General features: G+C 36.8%; 1 protein-coding gene across 6 annotated transcripts in view; it reads left to right on the top strand.

Annotated features, from left to right (window-relative positions):
- The window catches only part of LOC100342568 (olfactory receptor 4K13), a 99711-nt gene that overhangs the window by 61880 nt on the left and 15391 nt on the right, over positions 1-22440 (top strand). For 3 of the 6 annotated variants that reach the window (XM_051822578.2, XM_051822576.2, XM_051822577.2), the window contains 2 exons: positions 17787-17902; positions 18812-20161. In XM_051822578.2, coding sequence (XP_051678538.1) covers positions 19021-19959 — 939 coding nt within the window. In that variant the 5' untranslated portion in view covers positions 17787-17902; positions 18812-19020 and the 3' untranslated portion in view covers positions 19960-20161. Of the gene's footprint in view, positions 1-3179; positions 3316-17786; positions 17903-18811; positions 20162-22440 lie in introns of those variants that run through there. The other 3 variants (XM_051822574.2, XM_051822575.2, XR_007910461.2) reach the window with 2 other exon arrangements.

Raw genomic sequence — 22440 nt, 5'->3', positions numbered from 1 at the left:
CATGGCACGTTAGAATCTTTGAAAACTCTCATTAGTGTATAGCTTTCCACAATCAGGAAGACACAAAAATAAGGTATTAAAGTCTAAACAGTATAGCCATGTTTCCTTATATAGACAGGGTTATAAAATCTTAATGTCTATTTTAAAAGCAGAAAACACTAAACTTTCAAAATTCCAAAGTAAGAAGAATTTTGGAACATAATATTGAGACAAGATTAATTGTATTATATTTTACCTTGTTACAGAAAATCTTAGAAAACATTGATGGCCATGAATATAATTTAATCTGAATAAAAATCAAGGCTATCAATTTAATTGGAAATAACTATTTCCTAAGAGTCACATCCCTCTGATACTTGACATAACTACATTGTAATTTTCTTTTATAATTAGTTCCTCTTGGATTTGGGAGCTTTGTCGGCACTGTAATTTGCCAGAATAGTTCATGGTTAAAATAACAGAAATGTGCTATTCTTTATTATTTAGTCTCTTCACAGCAAACAACAGCTAACTCACTTCTTGTTTTGCACATTTGTCCACATCTATGTCAATGCATGGCTGACACAACCATTTTGTCTAAGTATGTTGGGATTTCAGAGGAAAGCTTGGTCAACAATATCCAAAATTACGTTGATACTGTTGTCTCTGGGTTGATTACTTACAAACTCTTAGCTCAGGCCCTTTGAAGAACACAGCACATCTGTCACGGGTTGAATGGAAGCACCTTCGCTGTTCTTGTCCTGTTTCTCCACAACAGTGGCTGAACATTATTAGGTGTTTTCATTAGGCAGCATCTACGCCTACAGAGCTTTCCTTCTCTGGGTAGAATTAATAGAATTAGCAATACAATTTTTAACCTAATATTGAAAAGACACAAAATGGCCTTGAGGAAAACAGGTGCAGTGTAAATAAGTGATAATATCAACATGCACTAACCTATCATTTATACATAGGAGAAATTGTTCTATTTATTTTGTTATTGTTTGATCGATTTTCTTGCTTTGTAAAAAAACTATTAAGCTTTTTATTATAATACCAAAATATACTTATTTGGCACTTATCACTTATATTGCATGGGGAGATACCTAAAGGATTTCTTAGACTATGGTGTTACTGTATTTATCTTTGCATGTATAAACAAATTTCACTCTTTTCAACGTGGAAAGTTAAACTTTGAATTCACTTTCCAGCTCATCAAATAAAATTCCTTCTGAAAGGCACTCAAGGTTTCTGCAACATGCTCATCACTCAAGGCTTTCTTCAGGCTTCGCTGCTCTAGACACAAACAAAATGACTTCTTTATCAAATATTACAACCTTCATAGCAGAATTTTTTGTCAAGGAATATTACAGAAAGTGATATTTAATTTATTGTCACACTAATTATTTTAGGAGATGTAGCCTATGTACAATAAATTGTTCAAAGTGGTTTTGTGCAAACTGTATAAATATCCAAAATCTCAAGTGTACATTTAAATTTAGTTCTTTTGATGAGCATATGGTAGTACTGTCTCTAATTATAATTTGTATTTCCTGAGTTTTAATATTAATAAATTATTTATTTTTAAAAAAATATTTATTATTTATTTGGAAGAGTTACAGTGGCTGGCACTGTGGCATAGCAGGTAAAGCCACCACCTGTAGTGCTGGCATCCCGTATGGGCACCAGTTTGAGTCCCGGCTGCTCCAGCTCTCAACTGTGGCCTGGGGAAGCAGTAGAAGATGGACCTGGGGGCCCCTGCACCCAAGTGGGACACCTGGAGGAGGCTCCTGTCTCCTGGTTTTGGATTGGCTCAGCTCCAGCTGCTGTGGCCATCTGGGGAATGAACCAGTGGATAGAAGGCCTCTCTCTCTCTCTCTCTCTCTCTCTCTTTACCCCTGCCTCTTTGTAACTCTGCCTTTCAAATAAATAAATAAATCTTTAAAAAAAAAAAGAGTTACAGAGAAAGGGAGATGAGAGAGAGAGAGAGAGAGAGAGAGAGAGAGAGAGAGAAAATCTTCCATCACTGGGTCACTCACCAAGTGTTTGTAATGGCTAGAGGTGGGCCAGGCAGAAGCCCGGAGCAGATGTGGTACAAACCCTAACACTTTTTCATTTGGTTATTAATCACTTGAGTTTTTCTTTTGTTAAGTACCTCTTAAAATCTTTTGCTCAAATCTTGTGAATACTTGACAACTTAGGTGAAATAAACAAATTCCTCAGTAGCACAATTCATACTACTAACAAAATAAGAAGAAAGCAAATGTGTATGTGTTGTATTTATTAAAGAAATTAAAACCATATTTTAAATTAGTTCTTCAAAACGTATATTTACTAGCTAGCTTCATTGATAAATTTTTCTAAATGTTTGAGAATGAGATACTACAATTTTTTCGCATAGAAATAAGTGCTTCAAAATAGTTGTATTAGCCCAGAATAAATATTCAATCGTGCAAGGATATGAAACCTAATAAGAGACGAAAGAACACATGAACAGAGAAACATCTTTAAAAGAAAATCTTAAAAAATCAAATATATAAAATATATTATGACCAATTTGACTTACATTAACAGACTCAAGGGGAGCTAGCATTGTGGCATAATAGGTTAGGTCACTGCCACTCCACTTCCTGTCCAGCTCCCTGCTGATGCACCTGGGAAAGCGCTGAAGATGGCCCCGGTACTTGGGCCCCTGCACCTATGTGGGAGACACAGTTGAGGCTCCTGACTCCTGGATTTGGCCAGGCCCAGCCCTAGATGTTTTGGCCATTTGTGGAGTAAACCACATTTGTGGAGTAAACCACATTTGTGGAGTGAACCACATGGAAGATTGTCTCTCTCCCTCTCTCTCTCTCCCTCCCTCCCTCCCTCTCTCCCTCTCTTCCTCTCCTTATGTCCCTCCCTTGCTCCCTACCCCACCCCTGTAATTTTTCCTTAAAAAAATAAAACTTTAAAATAAAAAACTATCATAAATGATAGCTATTTATACTCATCACAATCGATGCCCCTCCGACAATCCATAAAATTAACCACTCACTTTAAAAAAATTGTTCAATAAAGCTATGTTTAGAAGGAACCTACAGAATTTTATTAAATGTAGAATTGAAAACCACAGCTTTTATTATATTTAGGATTGAAAAATATTAGCACCAGGAGAAGAATGTTCACTATTACTTCTACTTCTATTCATATTTCACTAGAGATTCTGCCCAGAGTATAAACAGAAACAAAAAATAAAAGACAGAATATTGGAAAAAAGAACAGAATTATATGCAGAAATTACATGATTACCCAAAAGAAAATCTGGAAGAAATAAACCAATACACATTAAAATCGGTAAGTGGAATCAGCATATTTTCTGAAATCAAGAGCAATAAGCTTAAATTAAGAGTAGCAATATGAGGCCGGCGCTGCAGCTCACTAGGCTAATCTTCCGCCTTGCGGTGCCGGCACACCGGGTTCTAGTCCCGGTTGGGGTGCCGGATTCTGTCCCGGTTGCCCCTCTTCCAGGCAAGCTCTCTGCTGTGGCCAGGGAGTGCAGTGGAGGATGGCCCAAGTGCTAGGGCCCTGCACCCCATGGGAGACCAGGAGAAGTACCTGGCTCCTGCCATAGGATCAGCGCGGTGCGCCAGCCGCAGAGTGCCGGCCGCAGCGCGCCGGCCGCGGCGGCCATTGGAGGGTGAACCAATGGCAAAGGAAGACCTGTCTGTCTCTCTCACTGTCCACTCTGCCTGTCAAAAAAAAAAAAAAAAAAAAAAGAGTAGCAATATGGAAAAGATGCAGAAGACCTCTAAGTTGACAACTACAAAATATTGCTGAGTAAAATTAAAGAAAATGTAGGAAACAATAGACTATATTATGTTATTGGATTAGAAGGCATATTATTATTCAGAAATGTTATATCCTTCCTACCATTTACAAGTAGCAGAATTCCCTCAACAATACTGGCAAGATATTGGGGGAAAACTGAGAAGAAGAATCTAAAATATATGTGAAAATTCAAAATACTTTAAGTTGTCACTACAGAAGAAGCAGTAAGAAGGAGAAGAGATGGAGAAGTAGCAGAAGTGGGAAAGGGAAAACATCCATGAGTGAAAGAAAATGTAACATTAAACATTAGAAATTATGTTTATTTAAAAATCAAAGTCAAACTTATTGAAATATCTGGTAACACATTAAAATCTAAAATCAAATAGAAATGATTAATTTTAAATATTTTGTTAACTAATATTCTTTTTATTTATTTATTTATTTATTTGACAGGCAGAGTGGACAGTGAGAGAGAGAGACAGAGAGAAAGGTCTTCCTTTGCCGTTGGTTCACCCTCCAATGGCCGCCGCGGCCAGCGCACTGCGCTGATCTGAAGGCAGGAGCCAGGTGCTTCTCCTGATCTCCCATGGGGTGCATGGCCCAAGCACTTGGGCCATCCTCCACTGCACTCCTGGGCCATAGCAGAGAGCTGGCCTGGAAGAGGGGCAACTAGGACAGAATCCGGTGCCCCGACCGGGACTAGAACCCAGTGTGCCAGCGCCGCAAGGCGGAGGATTAGCCTAGTAAGCTGCGGCGCCAGCCGTTAACTAATATTCTTCAAAAAGTATTTTCTTACTACATAATCAATAATAAAATTATTAAGGCAGTCTGTTTTACTGTAAATATTTATTCCCAGAGCCTTTTATTTAAGGAATACAAACTTCATACATTTCATAATTACCACTTTAGGAACATGGTGTTGCTTCCCACTGTACCCACCCTCCCACCCACACTCCCACACCTCTTCCTCCTCCTTCTTCTATTCCCATTCTTATTTTCTACTAATATCTATTTTCCAATAACTTTATGCACATATCATTAACTCTATGTTAAGTAAAGAGCTTAACAAGTAGTGTGGGGGAAACAAAACTTCCTCAACAGTGGAGACAAGGGCTGTTCAAAGTCATTGCTTCTCAAAATGTCAATTTCACTTCCATAGATTACCTTGTAGGTGCTCTATTAGCTATTACAGGTCAGGGAGAGTATATGGTATTTGCCCTTTTGGGATGGGTTTATTTCATTAAGTCTGATGTTTTCCAATTTTATCCATTTGGTTGCAAATGACCAGATTTCAGTTTTTTTTTTCTTTTTTTTTATCACTGTGCAGTATACTTTGTGTACATATACTATAATTTCTTTATAAAGTCTTCAGTTGATGGGCCATTTGGGTTGATTTCATATCTTAGCTAATATGAATTGAGCTGTTATAAACATGGGGTACATATAAAAATTTCATATGTTAATTTCATTTCCCTTGGGTAAATTCCCATCAGTGTGATGGCTGGGTCATATGGCAGGTCTATATTCAGATTTCTGAGGTATCTCCAAACTGATTTCCATTGTGCTTTTAACAGTTTACATTAACACCAACAGTAGATTAAGGTACCTTTTCCCCAACATCCTCACCAGTGTTTATTGTTTGTTGATTTCCATATGAAAGCCATTCTGACTGGGTTAAGGTGAAACCTCATTATGTTTTTGATTTGCATTTCCCTGATGGCTAATGATCCTGAGCATTTTTATCATGTGTTTCTTGGCCGTTTGGATTTCCTGTTTTGAAAAATACCTGTTTAAGTCCTTTATCCATTTCTTAACTGGGTTGTTTCTTTTGTTGTTGTTGTTGAGTTTGTTGATCTCTTTATATATTCTGGTTATTAATCATTTATCAGTTGCATAGTTTACAAATAACTACTCGCGTTCAACAGGTTGCCTCTTCACTTTCCTGAATATTTTGCAGTGCAGAAGCTTTTCAATTTGATGTAATCCCATTTGTCAATTTTGGCGTTGATTGTCTGTGCCTCTGGAATCTTTTCCAAGAACTCTTTGCCTGTACCTGTGTCTTGCAGGGTTTCCCTAATGTTCTCTAATATTTTGATGGTATTGAGTCATATATTTAGGTATTTAATCCATTTTGAATGGATTTTGGGGTGAGGTATATGGTAGAGGTCTTATTTCACACTTCTGCATGTGGAAATCCAGTTTCCTCAGCACCATTTGTTGAAGAGATTATCCTTGCTTCAGAGATTGGTTTTAGCTCCTTGGTCAAATATAAGTTGGTTGTAGGTGCATGGATTGATTTCTGGGAGTTCTATTCTATTCCAACGGTCTGTCAATCTCTTTTTGTACCAATACCAGGCTATTTTGATTATAACTACCCTGTAGTATGTCTTGAAATCCAGTATTGTGAAACCTCCAACTTTCTTTTTGTTGTATAAGTTTGCTTTAGCCATTCTGAGTCTCCTATGTTTCCACATGAATTTCAGTATCATTTTTCTATATCTGAGAAGATGTCCTTGATATTTTGATTAGTATTGCATTGAATCTCTTGTCTTTGGTAGTATGGACATTTTGATGATATTTATTCTTCCAATCTATGAACATGGATGATTTTTCCACTTTTTGGTGCAAAGTTTTGTAATTCTCATTGTTGAGATTGTTGACATCCTTGGTTAAATTTATTCCAAGACATTTGATATTTTTTGTAGCTAGTATTAATGGAATTGATCTTAGAAGTTCTTTTTCAACCATGGTATTGTCTATGTAAACAAAGGCTGTTGATATTTGTGCATTGATTTTATATCCTGCCACTTCACCAAACTCTTCTATGAGTTTCAATAGACTCAGGGAATCTTTTTTGGATCCCCTAAAGATAGAATTATGTCATCTACAAATAGGAATAATTTGACTTCCTCCTTCCCAGTTTTTATCCCTTTATTTTATTTTTCTTGCCTAATGGCCAAGCTAAAACTCCCAGGACTATATTGAATAGCAGTTGTGAGAGTGGGCATCCTTGTCTTTTCCAGATCTTCCAACTTTCCCCCATTCAATAGGATGCTGCCCATGGGTTTGTTATAAATTTCCTTGATTGTGTTGAGGAATGTTCCTTCTATACCCAATGTGCTTAGAGTTTTCATCATGAAAGGGTGTTGTCTTTTATCAAATGTTTTCTCTGCATCTATTGAGATAAACATATGGTTTCTGTTCTTCAGTTTGTTCATGCGGTGAATCACATTGATTGATTTGTGAATGTTGAATCAACCTTGCACACCAGGGATAAATCCCAGTTGGTCCAGGTGAATAATCTTTCTGATGTGTAGTTGGATTCAATTGGCTAGAATTTTGTTGAGGATTTATGCATTTGTGTTCATCAGGGAAATTAGTGTGTAGTTCTGTTTCTCTGTTGTATCTTTTTCAGGTTTAGGAATTAAGGTGATGCTGGCTTTAAAGAAAGAACTTGGGAGGATTTTCTCCTTTTCAATTGTTTTGAACAGCTTGAGAATAATTGGAGTTAGTTCTTTAAATGTCTGATAGAATGCAGCAGTGAATCCATCTGGTCCTGGACTTTTCTTTGTTGGGAGGGACTTTATTACTGATTCAATTTCTGCTTTGGTTATTGGTCTGTTTAGGTTTTCTATGTCTTCATGGCTCAATTTAGATAAACCATATGTATCCAGATATCTGTCCTTTCCTTCTAGGTTTCCCTGTTTATTGGCATACATCTCTTTGTAATAATTTCTGGTGATTCTTTTTATTTCTGTGGTTTCTGTTGTTACATTTTCTTTTCCACCTCTAATTTTAAATGATTTGAGTTTTATCTCCTTTTTTTTTTTTTGCTATTTGGGCCAGTGGTGTGTCAATTTTGTTTAGTTTTTCAACAAACCAGCTCTTGTTTTGCTGTTCTTTTGTAATTTTTGTTTCAATTTTGTTGATTTATTCTCTAATTTAAATTATTTTCTTTCTCCTACTAGTTTTGGGTTTAGTTTGCTGATGTTTTTCTAAGTACTTGAGATATGTTAATAGCTCATTTATTTGGTGCCTTTCCAATTTCTTGATGTAGGCACCTATTGCTGTAAACTTTCCTCTTAACACTGCTTTTGCTATATCCCATAGTTTTGGTATGTTGTGTTGTCAACTTCATTTTTTTTTCCAGAAATTTTTTGATTTTTTCAGTGACCCACTGTTCATTCAGGAGCATGTTGTTCAGTCTACATGTGATTGCCTATGTTCTAGAGATTCCTGAGTTGTTGATCTCCAGCTTCATTCCATTGTGTTCAGAGAAAATGCATGGTATTTTTTGGAATTTTGGGGTTTGTTGAGACTTGTTTTATGGCCTAGCAGGTGGTCAATCCTACAGAAAGTTCCATGCACTGTGGAGAATAATGTGGATTCTTCAAGTGTAGGATGAAAAGTTCTGTAGATATCTGTTAGATCCATTTGGTCTTTAGTGTCAATTAAATCTGCTGTTTCCTTGCTGATTTTCTGTCTAATCTGTCCACTGCTGAAAGTGGAGTATTGAAGTCCCCCATTACTATTGTATTGGAGTCTAAGTCTCCATTAGATCCATTAACATTTCTTTTAAATAGCCAGGTGACCTCTGCTTAGATGCATACACATTTACAATAGTCACATCTTCCTGATGAATTGATCTCTTAATCATTACTTTGTCTCTTTTACAATTTTGTTTAAATCTATTTTGTCTGATATTAGGATGGCCACACCAGCTCTTTTTGGTTTTCTGCTAGCATGGAATATCTTTTTCCATCCTTTCACTTTCCGTCTGTGGGTACATTTGTTGATATGTGTTTTTTTAGGCAGCAAATACGCAAATAGATGGGTTTTGTTTTTTATTCCATTCAGCCAATCTCTGTCTTTTAACTAGAGAGTTGATCTCATTTACATTTAAGTAATAACTTAGTGCTGCCATTTTTCCATATTCAAAATATCTATGATTTAATAAAATATATTTGCAAAATTATTTTTATAAATCCATATTGTTAAAAAACATAAAGCTTTGGCATAATTGAATCAAATATCAGTGTAAATTAAATTTGAAATTTCCCATTTTATCATGTTACCCACATTTAGGTGCTCAAATATCCACTCATTGGCAGTGGTTATAGCATTGGCCATGTCAGGTCTGAACCATTTGATTCTTTCCTGGTCAAGTCAAAAAAGACCCCATGGTTCTTGATGAAGATTCCAAAATGAAGGCCAGGTTACCTTTTGTAAATAAGTCACAGGAAGTCCTGAAGTCCCAAATACAGTATTACTGGTGGCAGAAGTTATGGGAAAATCTGCCTGATGGGTTCTTTCAAGTACCCAAATTTAGAATTGCAGGGGGAAATAGGCTCATGCTTTCAGTAACATCTTTAGTTGGGTACAGTATCTTCAGCTAGTGGCTTTCCTATGTGGCCTAGTTAATTGACCCTATTAATGGGAAAGTAAAATCATTCTTAAGCTAGAGCATTCAGTTATGGAGTCCCTTATGGTAACTTAAAAGAAGAATAAAGAGAGATCATGTGGAAATTGGCAAAGAAGAACTGGTGTTGAACTAGAAGGAGATTGAAATTTTTTGGTCGGAGATGCTTTAGAAAGTTATAGAACCAGTTAAACAGGACCATGAAATAAAAAAGGCATGAGAACATCTAAGCAACGAAATGATTGTTGTCTCACATCTACCAAAGGCACTATGCTGGACTGAACCGAACTGAATGTCCAAAAGGTGGTGATTGTGGTTGTACTGCTGTGAATCCGAGGGCCTGCATCAAGCCAGAAACTGGATTATTCGAGAGAACTTTCCAGAAACCCCAGTGGACTAATAATGGGTATTCAAAAGAACCCAGATGTACCCAGCTCTAGGAACTGCTTATCCTCTAATAGAAGGAACCACCAAGTACAGAAGAGCATTCTCACCGGAAACTGAAACAAGCATTTGAAACACCTGTTACTTCAATAGGTGTGGACGAAGGCAGGGAAGTCTAGCTATCTCACTGACTAAAGTTCTTTCTCAACTGGTTACAAAAGAGTGTATGGAGGAGACTCCGCAGTAAAAGTATGATAGAACTGGAGGTGGAAATGAGGAAATGAAGAGAAATGATCTATCCAGCTTATAGATATGTCACCTTATTTAATTGGCTTAGTTTTGCCAAAACAAATTCCAAGGCTAAACTTTGTATACAGTAAATTTTAGGTTTATGTTTTTAATGTCTTCAGACAAATTTGCATATTAGAATATTCAAGATCAGATAGCAGTTTTATATTGCAACTCTTACTGTTCTCTGTAGTAAGTAAAGCAATCAATTTCTGTAATGATGCAATGCCAGGTAAATGTTTCTTTGTTGTGACCCAGAGAATATAACACGGCATTTTTAATAATTCCCATTGCTATTTGACAGCAGTTGGGTATTGTTAGGTCTCACAATAACACTTCCTTTCTTTATTACCACCCTATCAATATGTATTGATGCTTATTTTAGAGAAAACACTTGTATTTGGTAGGAAATTAGGAGAAATACTGTTATGTTTGGAAGGAGACGTTTTCCTGATTTTAATGTGTTGAGTCAAGTAATATTATGAAATACATTATAGAGCTGATCAGTCATTGGGGAAGGCGTAAGGTACATTAAAACAAAATAAAATATTCTTGGATGTCCACAGTCATTTAGAAACTGAATTCTGGAAAGCATTATTATCTAATTGTCATTTATGAATAATGTGTACTCATTTTGGGCTTGGTAATAAGAGATACATTATGTAATTGGGTAGAGTACACTTTGATTTCACATCACATGATTTTACTTTCCATCTAAAAACTAATTTCCATATGAAAACAACATCCTGGCAGTGTTATGACCAGTCAAAATCCAACAGTATTTCCAACTCGTGATACTGGTTATTCAAGTAGAAGTGATTTGCTGAACAAATCTGTATTTTTGTCCCCAAGAATTTATATATCTTTGTGCTTATAAGCCTATCAGACCAGGCCGGCGCCGCAGCTCACTAGGCTAATCCTCCACCTTGCGGTGCCGACACAGCGGGTTCTAGTCCCGATCAGGGCGCTGGATTCTGTCCTGGTTGCCCCTCTTCCAGGCCAGCTATCTGCTGTAGCCAGGGAGTACAGTGGAGGATGGCCCAAGTGGTTGGGCCCTGCACCCCATGGGAGACCAGGATGAGCACCTGGCTCCTGCCATCGGATCAGTGCAGTGAGCAGGCGGCAGCGTACCGGTCACGGCGGCCATTGGAGGGTGAACCAAGGGCAAAGGAAGACCTTTCTCTCTGTCTCTCTCTCTCCCTGTCTACTCTGCTTGTCAAAAAATATAATAATAATAATAATAATAATAAAATAAGCCTATCAGACCTAGTATGTCAACTTATCCTATTGATATTTTTTCAGTTAGTTAACATGACTGTTGACAAAACCATAACTTTTACTTAATCTAGCCTCAGCGAGAGGACCTTAAAAGTTTATGGAAAATATGGATTATGAAAAAATATGAATTTCAACAGGGATCACATTTCAGTTAATTTTCAACACTTAAGAATAACTGTGCATCAATTACAGATCTAAACCAGTCATATTAAGTAGAACAGATAAAAAAACTACTAAGAGGGATAATGTATTAAGTTGTTCATTAACAGTCAAGGCTATGCTGATCAAGCCACCATTTCCCATAGTGTCCACCTCACTCCAACAGGTTTCCCTCTTGGTGTTCAGTCAGTCGTCACCGATCAGGGAGAACATATGGTATTTGTCCCTTTGGGACTGGCTTATTTCACTCAGCATGATGTGTTCCAGATTCCTCCATTTTGTTGCAAATGACTGGATTTCGTTGTTTCTTACTGCGGTATAGTATTCTAAAGAGTACATATCCCATAATTTCTTTATCCAGTCTATCGTTGATGGGCATTTAGGTTGGTTCCAGGTCTTAGCTATTGTGAATTGAGCTGCAATAAACATTAGGGTGCAGACCTCTTTTTTATTTGCCAATTTAAATTCCTTTGGGTAAATTCCAAGGAGTGGGATGGCTGGGTCGAACGGTAGGGTTATCTTCAGGTTTCTGAGGAATCTCCAGACTGACTTCCATAGTGGCTTGACCAGTTTGCATTCCCACCAACAGTGGGTTAGTGTCCCTTTTTCCCCACATCCTCACCAGCATCTGTTGTTGGTAGATTTCTGCATGTGAGCCATTCTAACCGGGGTGAGGTGAAACCTCATTGTGGTTTTGATTTGCATTTCCCTGATTGCTAATGACCTTGAACATTTTTTCATGTGCCTGTTGGCCATTTGGATTTCCTCTTTTGAAAAATGTCTATTGAGGTCCTTGGCCCATCTCTTAAGTGGGTTGTTGGTTTTGTTTTTGTGGAGTTTCTTGATCTCTTTGTAGATTCTGGTTATTAACCCTTTATCTGTTGCATAGTTTGCAAATATTTTTTCCCATTCTGTCGGTTGTCTTTTCACTCTCCTGACTGTTTCTTTTGCAGTACAGAAACTTCTCAATTTGATGCAATCCCAATAGTTGATTTTGGCTTTGACTGCCTGTGCCTCCCGGGTCTTTCCCAGAAATTCTTTGCCTGTGCCAATATCTTGAAGGGTTTCTCCAATGTTCTCTAGTAACTTGATGGTGTCAGGTCGTAGATTTAGGTCTTTAATCCATGTTGAGTGGATTTTTGTGTAAGGTGTAAGGTAGGGGTCTTGCTTCATGATTCTGCACGTGGAAATCCAATTTTCCCAGCACCATTTATTGAATAGACTTCCTTGCTCCAGGAATTAGTTTTAGATCCTTGATCAAATATAAGTTGGCTGTAGATGTTTGGGTTGATTTCTGGTGTTTCAATTCTGTTCCATTGGTCTATCCATCTGTTTCTGTACCAGTACCATGCTGTTTTAATTACAACTGCCCTGTAGTATGTCCTGAAATCTGGTATTGTGATGCCTCCGGCTTTGTTTTTGTTGTACAAGATTGCTTTAGCTATTCGAGGTCTCTTGTGCCTCCATATAAATTTCAGCACCATTTTTTCCAGATCTGAGAAGAAGGTCTTCGGTATCTTGATTGGTATTGCATTGAATCTGTAAATTGCTTTTGGGAGAATGGACATTTTGATGATATTGATTCTTCCAATCCATGAGCATGGAAGATTTTTCCATTTCTTGGTATCCTCTTCTATTTCTTTCTTTAAGGTTTTGTAATTTTCATCGTAGAGATCTTTAACGTGTTTGGTTAAGTTTATTCCAAGGTATTTGATTGTTTTTGTAGCTATTGTGAATGGGATTGATCTTAGAAGTTCTTCCTCAGCCATGGCATTGTCTGTGTATACAAAGGCTGTTGATTTTTGTGCATAGATTTTATACCCTGCTACTTTGCCAAACTCTTCTATGAGTTCCAATAGTCTCTTAGTAGAGTTCTTTGGGTCCCCTAAATAAAGAATCATGTCATCTGCAAAGAGGGATAGTTTGAGTTCTTCCTTCCCAATTTGTATCCCTTTAATTTCTTTTTCTTGCCTAATAGCTCTGGCTAGAACCTCCAGAACTATATTGAATAGCAGTGGTGAGAGTGGGCATCCCTGTCTGGTTCCAGATCTCAGAATGGGAGAGGGAAGAGATGTATAATTTGGGACATGCTCAGGCTGACTTGCCCCAAGTGGTGGAGTTGGAAGCATACCAGGGGATTCCAATTCAATCCCATCGAGGTGGCATGTACCAATGCCATCTCACTGTTCCAGGTGATCAATTTCAGTTCACAGTTGGTCATGGTGAAGGGACTGGGAGTCAAAGGGAGCACATAGACAAGTCTAGTACCTGCTAACGCTAACTGATGGAGTAAATAAAAGGGAGAGTGATCCAACATGGGAAGTGAGATACTCAGCAGACTCATAGAATGGCAGATGTCCTAAATAGCACTCTGGCCTCAGAATCAGCCCTAAAGGCATTCGGATCTGGCTGAAAAGCTCATGAGAGTATTTCAGGCATGGAAAGCCAAGACACTCTGGCAAAAGATCTCTGCGAGTGAGATCCCAGTGGAAAGAACAGGTCATCAAAGAAGGAGGTACCTTTCTCTGAAGGGAGGAGAGAACCTCCACTTTGACTATGACCTTGTCTAAACAAGATAAGAGTCGGAGAACTCAGAGGGCTTCCATAGCCTTGGAAACTCATGACTGGAGCATAGGGAGATTACTGATGCCACAGACAGGAGTGTCAATTGGTAAAGTCAACAACAGGAGTCACTGTGCACTTACTCCTCATGTAGGATCTCTATCCTTAATGTGCTGTACATTGAGATTTAATGCTATAAGGAGTACTCAAACAATATATTTCACTTTGTGTTTCTATGGGGGTGCAAACTGTTGAAATCCTTACTTAATGCATACTAAACTGATCCTCTGTAAAAAAAAAAAAAAAAAAAAAAAAAGAAATTATCAATTCCCAACTTGACTCTCACTGGGATTAAACATGACAATAGGTCTGCTCTGATTTCATCATCATTTAAAAAAAATCATCTATTATTTTTCACTTTATGTTTCTGTGTGGGAGCAAACTGTTGAAATCCATACTTGATGTATACTAAGCTGATCTTCTGTATATTAAGATAATCAAAAATGAATCTTGATGTGAATGGAAAGGGAGAGGGAGTGGAAAAGGGGAGGGTTGTGGGTGGGAGGGACGGTATGGGGGGGAAGCCATTGTAATCCATAAGTCGTACTTTGGAAATTTATATGCATTAAATAAAAGTTTAAAAAAAAAACTCAACAACAACAAAAAAATAATAATTTGGACAATGGAAAAACTGACCTACCAAGATCAGAAATGGAAAACTAGATAGGGGAGCTTTTGGGGGTTAGATTGTAAAAGTTTGGTTTTTGCTTGTTTTTATTATTTATTTTAAAGGCAAGGTGAGGGAAAGAGAGAGATCTTCCATTCATTGATTCACTCCCCAACTGGCCTGAATGACTTTGACTAGACCAGGCTGAAGCCCAGAGCCTGAGACTTCCATGCAGGTCTTGCATTTGGGTGGCAGGGTCCCAAGCACTTGGGTCATCTGCTACTCCCCAAGGAGTATCACCAGGCAGGGGGACTGGTGGCAGAGCAGCCCAAATTCAAATCAGCACCATGGGATGCCAGTGTCGCAAGTGGTGACTTAACCTGCTGCACCTCAATGCTCGTCCCTAGTTTTGATTTTCATTTGAGATGCTATTTGGACATCTAGGTGGAAATGCTTCACAGGAAGTTAATAGCAGCCAGTACTGGCAAGCAGGAATCAGTGCTAGGCAGAATAGTGGCCTCCAAAGACATTTTTACCCTGATACCCAGGCTCATGAATATGTTAGTTTATATAGGGTTATAGTTTATATTAGAGTGACAGATGGAGTCAAGGTTGCTAATCATCTGATAATAAAATGAGGAGATGTTCCTGGATTATCTGGGTTGACCTGATGTAATGTGTGGGACAGGCTTCATTGACAAAGTGATGCAATGTGATAACTACTCCATTGAACACTTTAACAAGTACTTTAATGAATGAGCAAAATGACATGACCACTTACGTAGATATCTTCTATACTAGTTTATGGTTTTCTGTTTCATTATACTTAAATCTTTGGAGATGAAAAAAAATTTGAATATGAAAATAATCTTTAAAGGAAAATCATAGATTAGTGTTATTTATAAGATCAAAATGCAGTGAAAAGTGGAAAAATTCTTTGGCATACAATAAATCTATTCCCTATTTATATATCCTCAGTTGCACCATTTGAAAATATAAAGATTAAAAATGTTCATTTTAAATAAATTTTCTTTCACTTACTTTAGCAGCAATTCTATCAATGAGCTACATAATGTGTATTTTTTAAAGGTTTATTTATTTTTTTGAAAGTCAGAGTTACACAAAGAGAGAGGAGAGAGAGGAGAGGCTGAGAGGGAGAAAAAGAAAGAGGTGTTCCATCCGATGGTTCACTCCCTAATTGGCCGCAGTGGCTGGAACTGCACCTGTCCGAAGCCAGGAGCCAGGAGCTTCCTCCCAGTCTCCCACATGGGTGCAGGAGCCCAAGGACTTGGGCCATCTTCCACTGCCTTCCCAGGCCTTAGCAGAGAGCTGGATCAGAAGTGGAGCAGCCGGGTCTCAAACCAGTGCCCATAGAGGATGCCAGCGTTTCAGGCCAGGGCACTAACCCACTGCGCCACAGCACTGGCCCCCATAATGTGTATTATGAGGAGTATAATGATAATTATTTTTATTTACAAAATTGATTTGGGAGAGAAGAATTATAACACTAAAAGAAAAATAGGAGACGTAGAATTTGACTGTCTCTTATTCTAGTATCGTTTCTGTTTCAGGATATTCATATATAGTACACCAGATAGAGCTGGAAAGTAATTAAATGGTAGAGTATGTGGGACACATTATGGATAAAATGTAGAATGTATGAAGTTATATAACTAAGGGAGGTGTTATTACATAAGGGAGGGGCTTGAGGTTACCTAGAGAGCTTGGGCATGTGGTCAGAAGAATTTATATAGCTAAAAAGAAGGAAACAATTAGAGATATGAAAAGAAATAATTAAAAAGAGAAAATCGTGGGTTTGCTCTTACTGAAATAGAAGTTGAGTTTTTAATACCAGAAAACAATACTATAATTTTAGAATGAGCTACTGATTTATTATGAAGGACTGGGAGAATTTTAGGAGATAATGTAATTACAAGTTTTCAAGAAGAAAATGTGATGCAAATAGAATTTTTACAAGCTATGCTAATTTGCAAAAAATAATCTGTAGGGAGAATTACATTAAACAGATTAGCAAAATTATATACTGTTTAAAAGTTGTTTGTTTTTGTTAAACATATGAACACATTTTAATACATTAATTGAAAACTCAATGAAAATAAGTTATGTGTAATATGAAAACCATAGTCTTTTAAAAAAAAGTTTATTTATTTGTTCTTACTTTTTTCAAAGGTAGAGGGGGTGCAGATCTTCTGTTCACTGGTTCACATCCCAAATGCCTGCAACAGCCAGGGCTGGACCAAAGCCAGGAGCCAGGAGCTCCACTGGGGTTTCCCACATGGATGGCTGAGTTTTAAGTGTTTGAACTACCATCTGCTGCCTTCTAGTATGTGCATTAGTTAGATCTGGACCAGAAGGAGAAGTGGGACTTGATCCCAGGCACTCTGATAAGGAATGTGGGCATTCTCAGCAGTGGTTAACTGGACTGCCTCATCTTCTACCACAATACAGAGTCCTAATGAAAGGACCTGAAATATAAGCACATACTAACACACACATCACATCACATCATATCCAAACATTGTAGTAATATGGGCATTACATTTCTGGAAAGCTATCCAGGAAACCATTACAATAAAAATGGTTTGTTAAGTTACTTCTGTAAGGTATGGTGTGTTTTTTTCCTTATTAGTGTAAATAATCTCTATTTCTAAAAAAGTAAACTAAAGGAAAATACACACTTTTAGCCCATTTTTAAATGACTATTTTTTCTCTTTTTAACAATGCATAAATATCCAACTTATTTCAAAATAAATATTTTCAAGTTCCTTATTTCTGTGAATTTTGGCTTCAAACTGGTTTTAATCTAAATCCTGAATGTGTATTATATTTCATTCATTTCATATATATTTCACTAATGATTTTGATGTACTGTATTCCAGATGCTAAAATGTGTATTAACTACATTGCATATACATATATATAAAAAGTATTTTATTTTCTTTAAGTATAGTTTCAAAACTTGAATTTTGAAAAGAAGCATCAGTATGGATATTAGTCATAAAACTAAAAGGAGCTATACCTATCTAGACATGATAATGCATAACTATAGTTGATACAATTAAATATTTTACATTAATCCAAGTTTTTCAGCATGAGAAGCTGGCAAAAGGATTTGTTTATTTTGATTTAAGAAGAAAATACATCCCCAATTGGTTAAGAATTCCCATGGGATTATCTCAAAGAAACAGAGTATATAGCATATGGTCTTTCGTCTTTCAGTTTCTGTTGACTGGGAGAATGAATTGCAGTAAACTGACAGGGACACAGGAATAAAGATGTAAGGCTTTCCCTGTGATCCACAAAAGGCATCTTTACATGAACTGCTCCCTTCTCTGGTAAGTAGTTACGGGACAAAGGCTGACTAAAATTCATATACTGAAGGAGTTTCGTGAAAAAATTGGATAATTTGAAATTATTAGAAATGAAAGCAATTTTAAAAAAAGTTGAACCAGTAACCACATTTTTCAATAAGCACAGACTAAAAACAAATTATGCTGTACATTTTGATGATTATACTAAACAAACTATTTCACCAATGTAAACTGATTACCTCAATCTCTCTGTCATTTTGGAGAGTATGACAAAATTATCATGCAGAATTATCATCTATTCCACAATTAAAAATTAGTGAATAAAAGGATTCAAACTGAAAATGAAAATCTAATTATATTTGGCTGTGGTCTTTCAACTATACTTTGTACTCCTTGTCTAAAATTCCAGAGGAAAAATTTAATGCAAATAAAGTAAAATGTTGTTGAGTAAATTAAGATTCATATGTAGATATATGGTATATATGCACACATATGTTTATCTCTTAAAAAGTATGTAGTGATCACCACTAATATCAGGCTGAGCTGGGAGAGACGGATGAAAAATGCAGAAATGAAAAGAGAAGAAGAGCTAAGTTATTCAGGATTTAATTCATGTTTCTTTGCCAATGTCTGATTCAATATGTACATCTTAAGAGTCCTGACTGTGTTTTCTATACTTCATTTCCAGGTTAAGAAACCATTAAGAATCATATTATTCTATGACCATCAAATGTTTACAGCACAAAGAGGCAGTAAAAAACATGTTAGTTCAAAACTCAGATTTTACTGAAGAAGAGATTCAGGCCATAAAAGAACAGTTACTTGTCCCAGGATGCTCACTGCTTAGCTCAGTTAGTTATTGTCTGGAGGTCTTCTAATTCCAAGTCCATAACCCATACATTTGTGATTTTATACATTTTTTTTGTCTTTCAGAAACATATATTCTGAATTCTACTAATCATTTAGTATACTTTGGAACATTAAAGAAATTATTGACCTACAAAATTCTGCAAAAATAAGTAGTGCTTGTAAGTTCAAATAGCCTGAGTAGCGAAGGACAACAGGTGATCCTCTCCAGTAATCACAACTTGTTTGCTACTTATTCTCCCTCATTTTGATAATTATGGAATAAAGCTGGCAACATGGAAAGGGCAAACCATTCAGTGGTATCTGAATTTATTTTGCTTGGACTTTCCAAATCTCAAAATCTTCAGATTTTATTCTTCCTGGGATTCTCTATGGTCTATGTGGGTATTGTGTTAGGAAATCTTCTCATCTTGGTCACTGTGGCCTTTGACTCACGCCTTCACACACCAATGTACTTTCTACTTATTAATCTCTCCTTTATTGATATGATCCTGGCTTCTTTTGCCACCCCTAAAATGATTGTGGATTTCCTCCGAAAACAGAAGACCATCTCCTGGTGGGGGTGTTATTCTCAAATGTTCTTCATGCACCTTCTGGGTGGCAGTGAGATGATGCTGCTGGTAGCCATGGCAATAGACAGGTATGTTGCCATATGCAGACCCCTCCATTACATGACCATCATGAACCCACGGGTGCTCGTTGGGCTGCTGTTATCCTCCTATGCAGTTGGGTTTGTCCACTCGTCTAGTCAGATGGCCTTCATGTTGAATTTGCCCTTTTGTGGTCCCAATGTGGTAGACAGCTTTTTCTGTGACCTCCCCCTGGTGATCAAACTTGCTTGCAAGGACACCTATGTGCTACAACTCCTGGTCGTTGCTGACAGTGGCCTTTTGTCCCTGGTCTGCTTCCTCTTGTTGCTCATCTCCTACACAGTCATCATATTCTCGGTCAGGAATCGGGCTGCTAGTGGATCCTCAAAGGCCTTCTCTACTCTCTCAGCTCACATCACAGTTGTGACCCTGTTCTTTGCTCCATGTGTTTTTATTTATGTATGGCCTTTCAGCAGATACTCTGTAGATAAAATACTCTCTGTGTTTTACACGATCTTCACACCTCTCTTAAATCCTATTATTTATACATTAAGAAATCAAGAGGTAAAAGCAGCCATTAAGAAAATAAGGTCTCGACACATAAACTCAAAACACATTTTTTAGATGACATTTCTAAAGAGAGACAGTCTCTTGTTTGGACATCATTAAGGGATTCACTTTAAGGTTTTCTAAGTTCTGTTTAAGGCAACAGTGGGTGTTAGGGTTAAAAGGCTGGTATCTTTTCTGTGACTTTTAATGGTCAGAAAACATGGTGTTTACAGTCAGACAGGTATACAACTAAATTCCACCTTCAGGAAAATTTGAGGACAGTAAATTAAAGACCTGTGGTTCAGTTTATTCATCTATCTATCTATCTATCTATATATATATATATGTATGCTTCTTATGTTATTATTTAAATTTGCCTCTAATTCTTAAACATGAATAGTGTTATTTTAGCTATCATTGGCAACTTGCATTTAGAACATGCACAGAGATGACAGCTCACCAGTTATTTGTCCGACAGATTGGTTACTGAGCACCTTGCAATAGAAAATATCATTTTCCATGTAATCACTGAATAATGCATATTAAATTTTACCAACTAATTTGCCATAGGCACAGTGTTTATAGCCATTCTTTACATCTTTTGTGAGCTTTAAAAATGCCATAATATATAACCAAGGAGTGAGAAAAATTATGGATGGAGAGAATTAATCCAACTGATATTGTGTTGTGGCATTAAAAGGACTATCTTACAGGCTGCAGGATATGCTATGAGAGAGCAAGAGAGAGATATCTAGTACAGGCTGAGGGCTGGGCAGTTTTCCAGGGAGAAGAAGTGTTTATAGTGAACATTGCCTAGATGAAGAAGATACTCAGATAAAACAAGTAGTATGTGAGAAGGCATGGAAGCATTATAGAAACTATACATAATTTCATTTGGCTGGGGCACAGATTTCAATTCAAGACATGAGGTCGAGGTAGGTAAAATGTGGCAGCAGACCGTATTGCACTATCATATCTTGTAACCTGGTTTCAGTTTTAAACTTACTTATATATTCTTTTGTGTCCTCCAACAATATTTTTAATTACATACTAAAACTCACAAAACATATTTATTATTTTATTTTAGTTTTTATGGTACCATTTTATTGTATTTTCTTGTTATTTCTGAAATGTAGAAAATATGTAATTTATGTATATATTTATTTATAATTAGCCCATACACCAAATTCCAAAAAATTAGTTTTAATTGGTTATGTAGGACTTTGCATATAATGTCTCATCTATGTTGAGGTTATGTTTTCTCTTATTTTTAAACATCTTATTTCATTTTTAGCTTAGGGCATATTTAGGATTTATTTTTTTCTGAAAATTGACAGATGTCATAAATATTCTGAAACAGTCCAAGAAAAATTTAAAATTTTATGTTTCTACAAAATGGCGAATGGCATTTTTTCACAAAAATGAAATTTCATATTTGTAATGGTAAAATCTTCAATTGGTGATTTATTTGACATGGAAACTTATCTAATTTTGGTGGATCTATTGTTAACATTTTTAATATGCTAAACTAACTATAAGTTGATATAAGAAATTAAAAAATGCAAATCTGCGGGTTGAAGTTGTGGGCCAGTGGGTTGGACCACCACTAGGGACAACAGCTTTCCACATGAGATGGCTTAAGACTGAATCCTGGCTCTACCTCTGATCCAGCTTCCTGCTAACATGCATCCTAGAGAGAGAAGATACTGGCCCAAGTACTTGGGCCCCTCAACTCATATGGGAGACCTGAATGGAGTTCTTGTCTTCTGGATTCAAACTGTCCCATCCTTTGGTGTTGCAAGATTTGGGGAAGCACAGCTAGCAGATGAAAGATACGTGTGTGTGTGTGTGTGTGTGTGTGTGTCTTCTCCTTTCCACCCTTATCTCTTTCCTCCTTTCAAATAAATAAAAATAAACAAAAATAACTGATACAAGTTTACAAGGAGGTTGCATGCCTCCTAGTGATAATAATTTTCCTGTATTTCCTTTCCTAATTTTAAACAAGACAGAAAGTGCAGGGATGATGACTGCTCAGATGAGCTGAAATCTTCCCAATCCTTCATCAGGCAAGATATATATTACCTAATCCTCAATTCTGTAGCATTATCTAATCCTAAATTCCATAACTTTCAAAGAGATAATCCTGTTGATAATTCTCTCACTGCTATTTTTAGTATTTTTACAGATAAATTTTCACATTCTTTTGAGAGATTTCTTCTGAAGGTATCCATAACTGAGTCCAGAGTTCCAGTGTGTCCAACAGTCTTCTATGGCATCATTAGGAATTAAAGTCTTCCATAAAGGCAAAGTAAATTGGTAAAAAGAAATAACTTGGATGTAAAAAGAATTTTTAATGTTTTAAATCCATAACCAATTATAGATTCCAAAATCCAGGTCTAACTTACATAAAAAATGATCCTTCCAAATGTCAGGAAAAACCAAAAATATATGAAATCAAAAATTGTTAACTCCCAAGGATGACTTTATGCTCTAAGTTGTTTTTCCAAAGCATTTTATATTGATCAAAATTGGTTAAATACGTTGATATCTCTAGGA

Source organism: Oryctolagus cuniculus, chromosome 12 (genome assembly GCF_964237555.1).
Source record: "Oryctolagus cuniculus chromosome 12, mOryCun1.1, whole genome shotgun sequence".
NCBI lineage: Eukaryota > Metazoa > Chordata > Mammalia > Lagomorpha > Leporidae > Oryctolagus > Oryctolagus cuniculus.
This window is presented reverse-complemented; position numbering and strand designations above follow the sequence as displayed.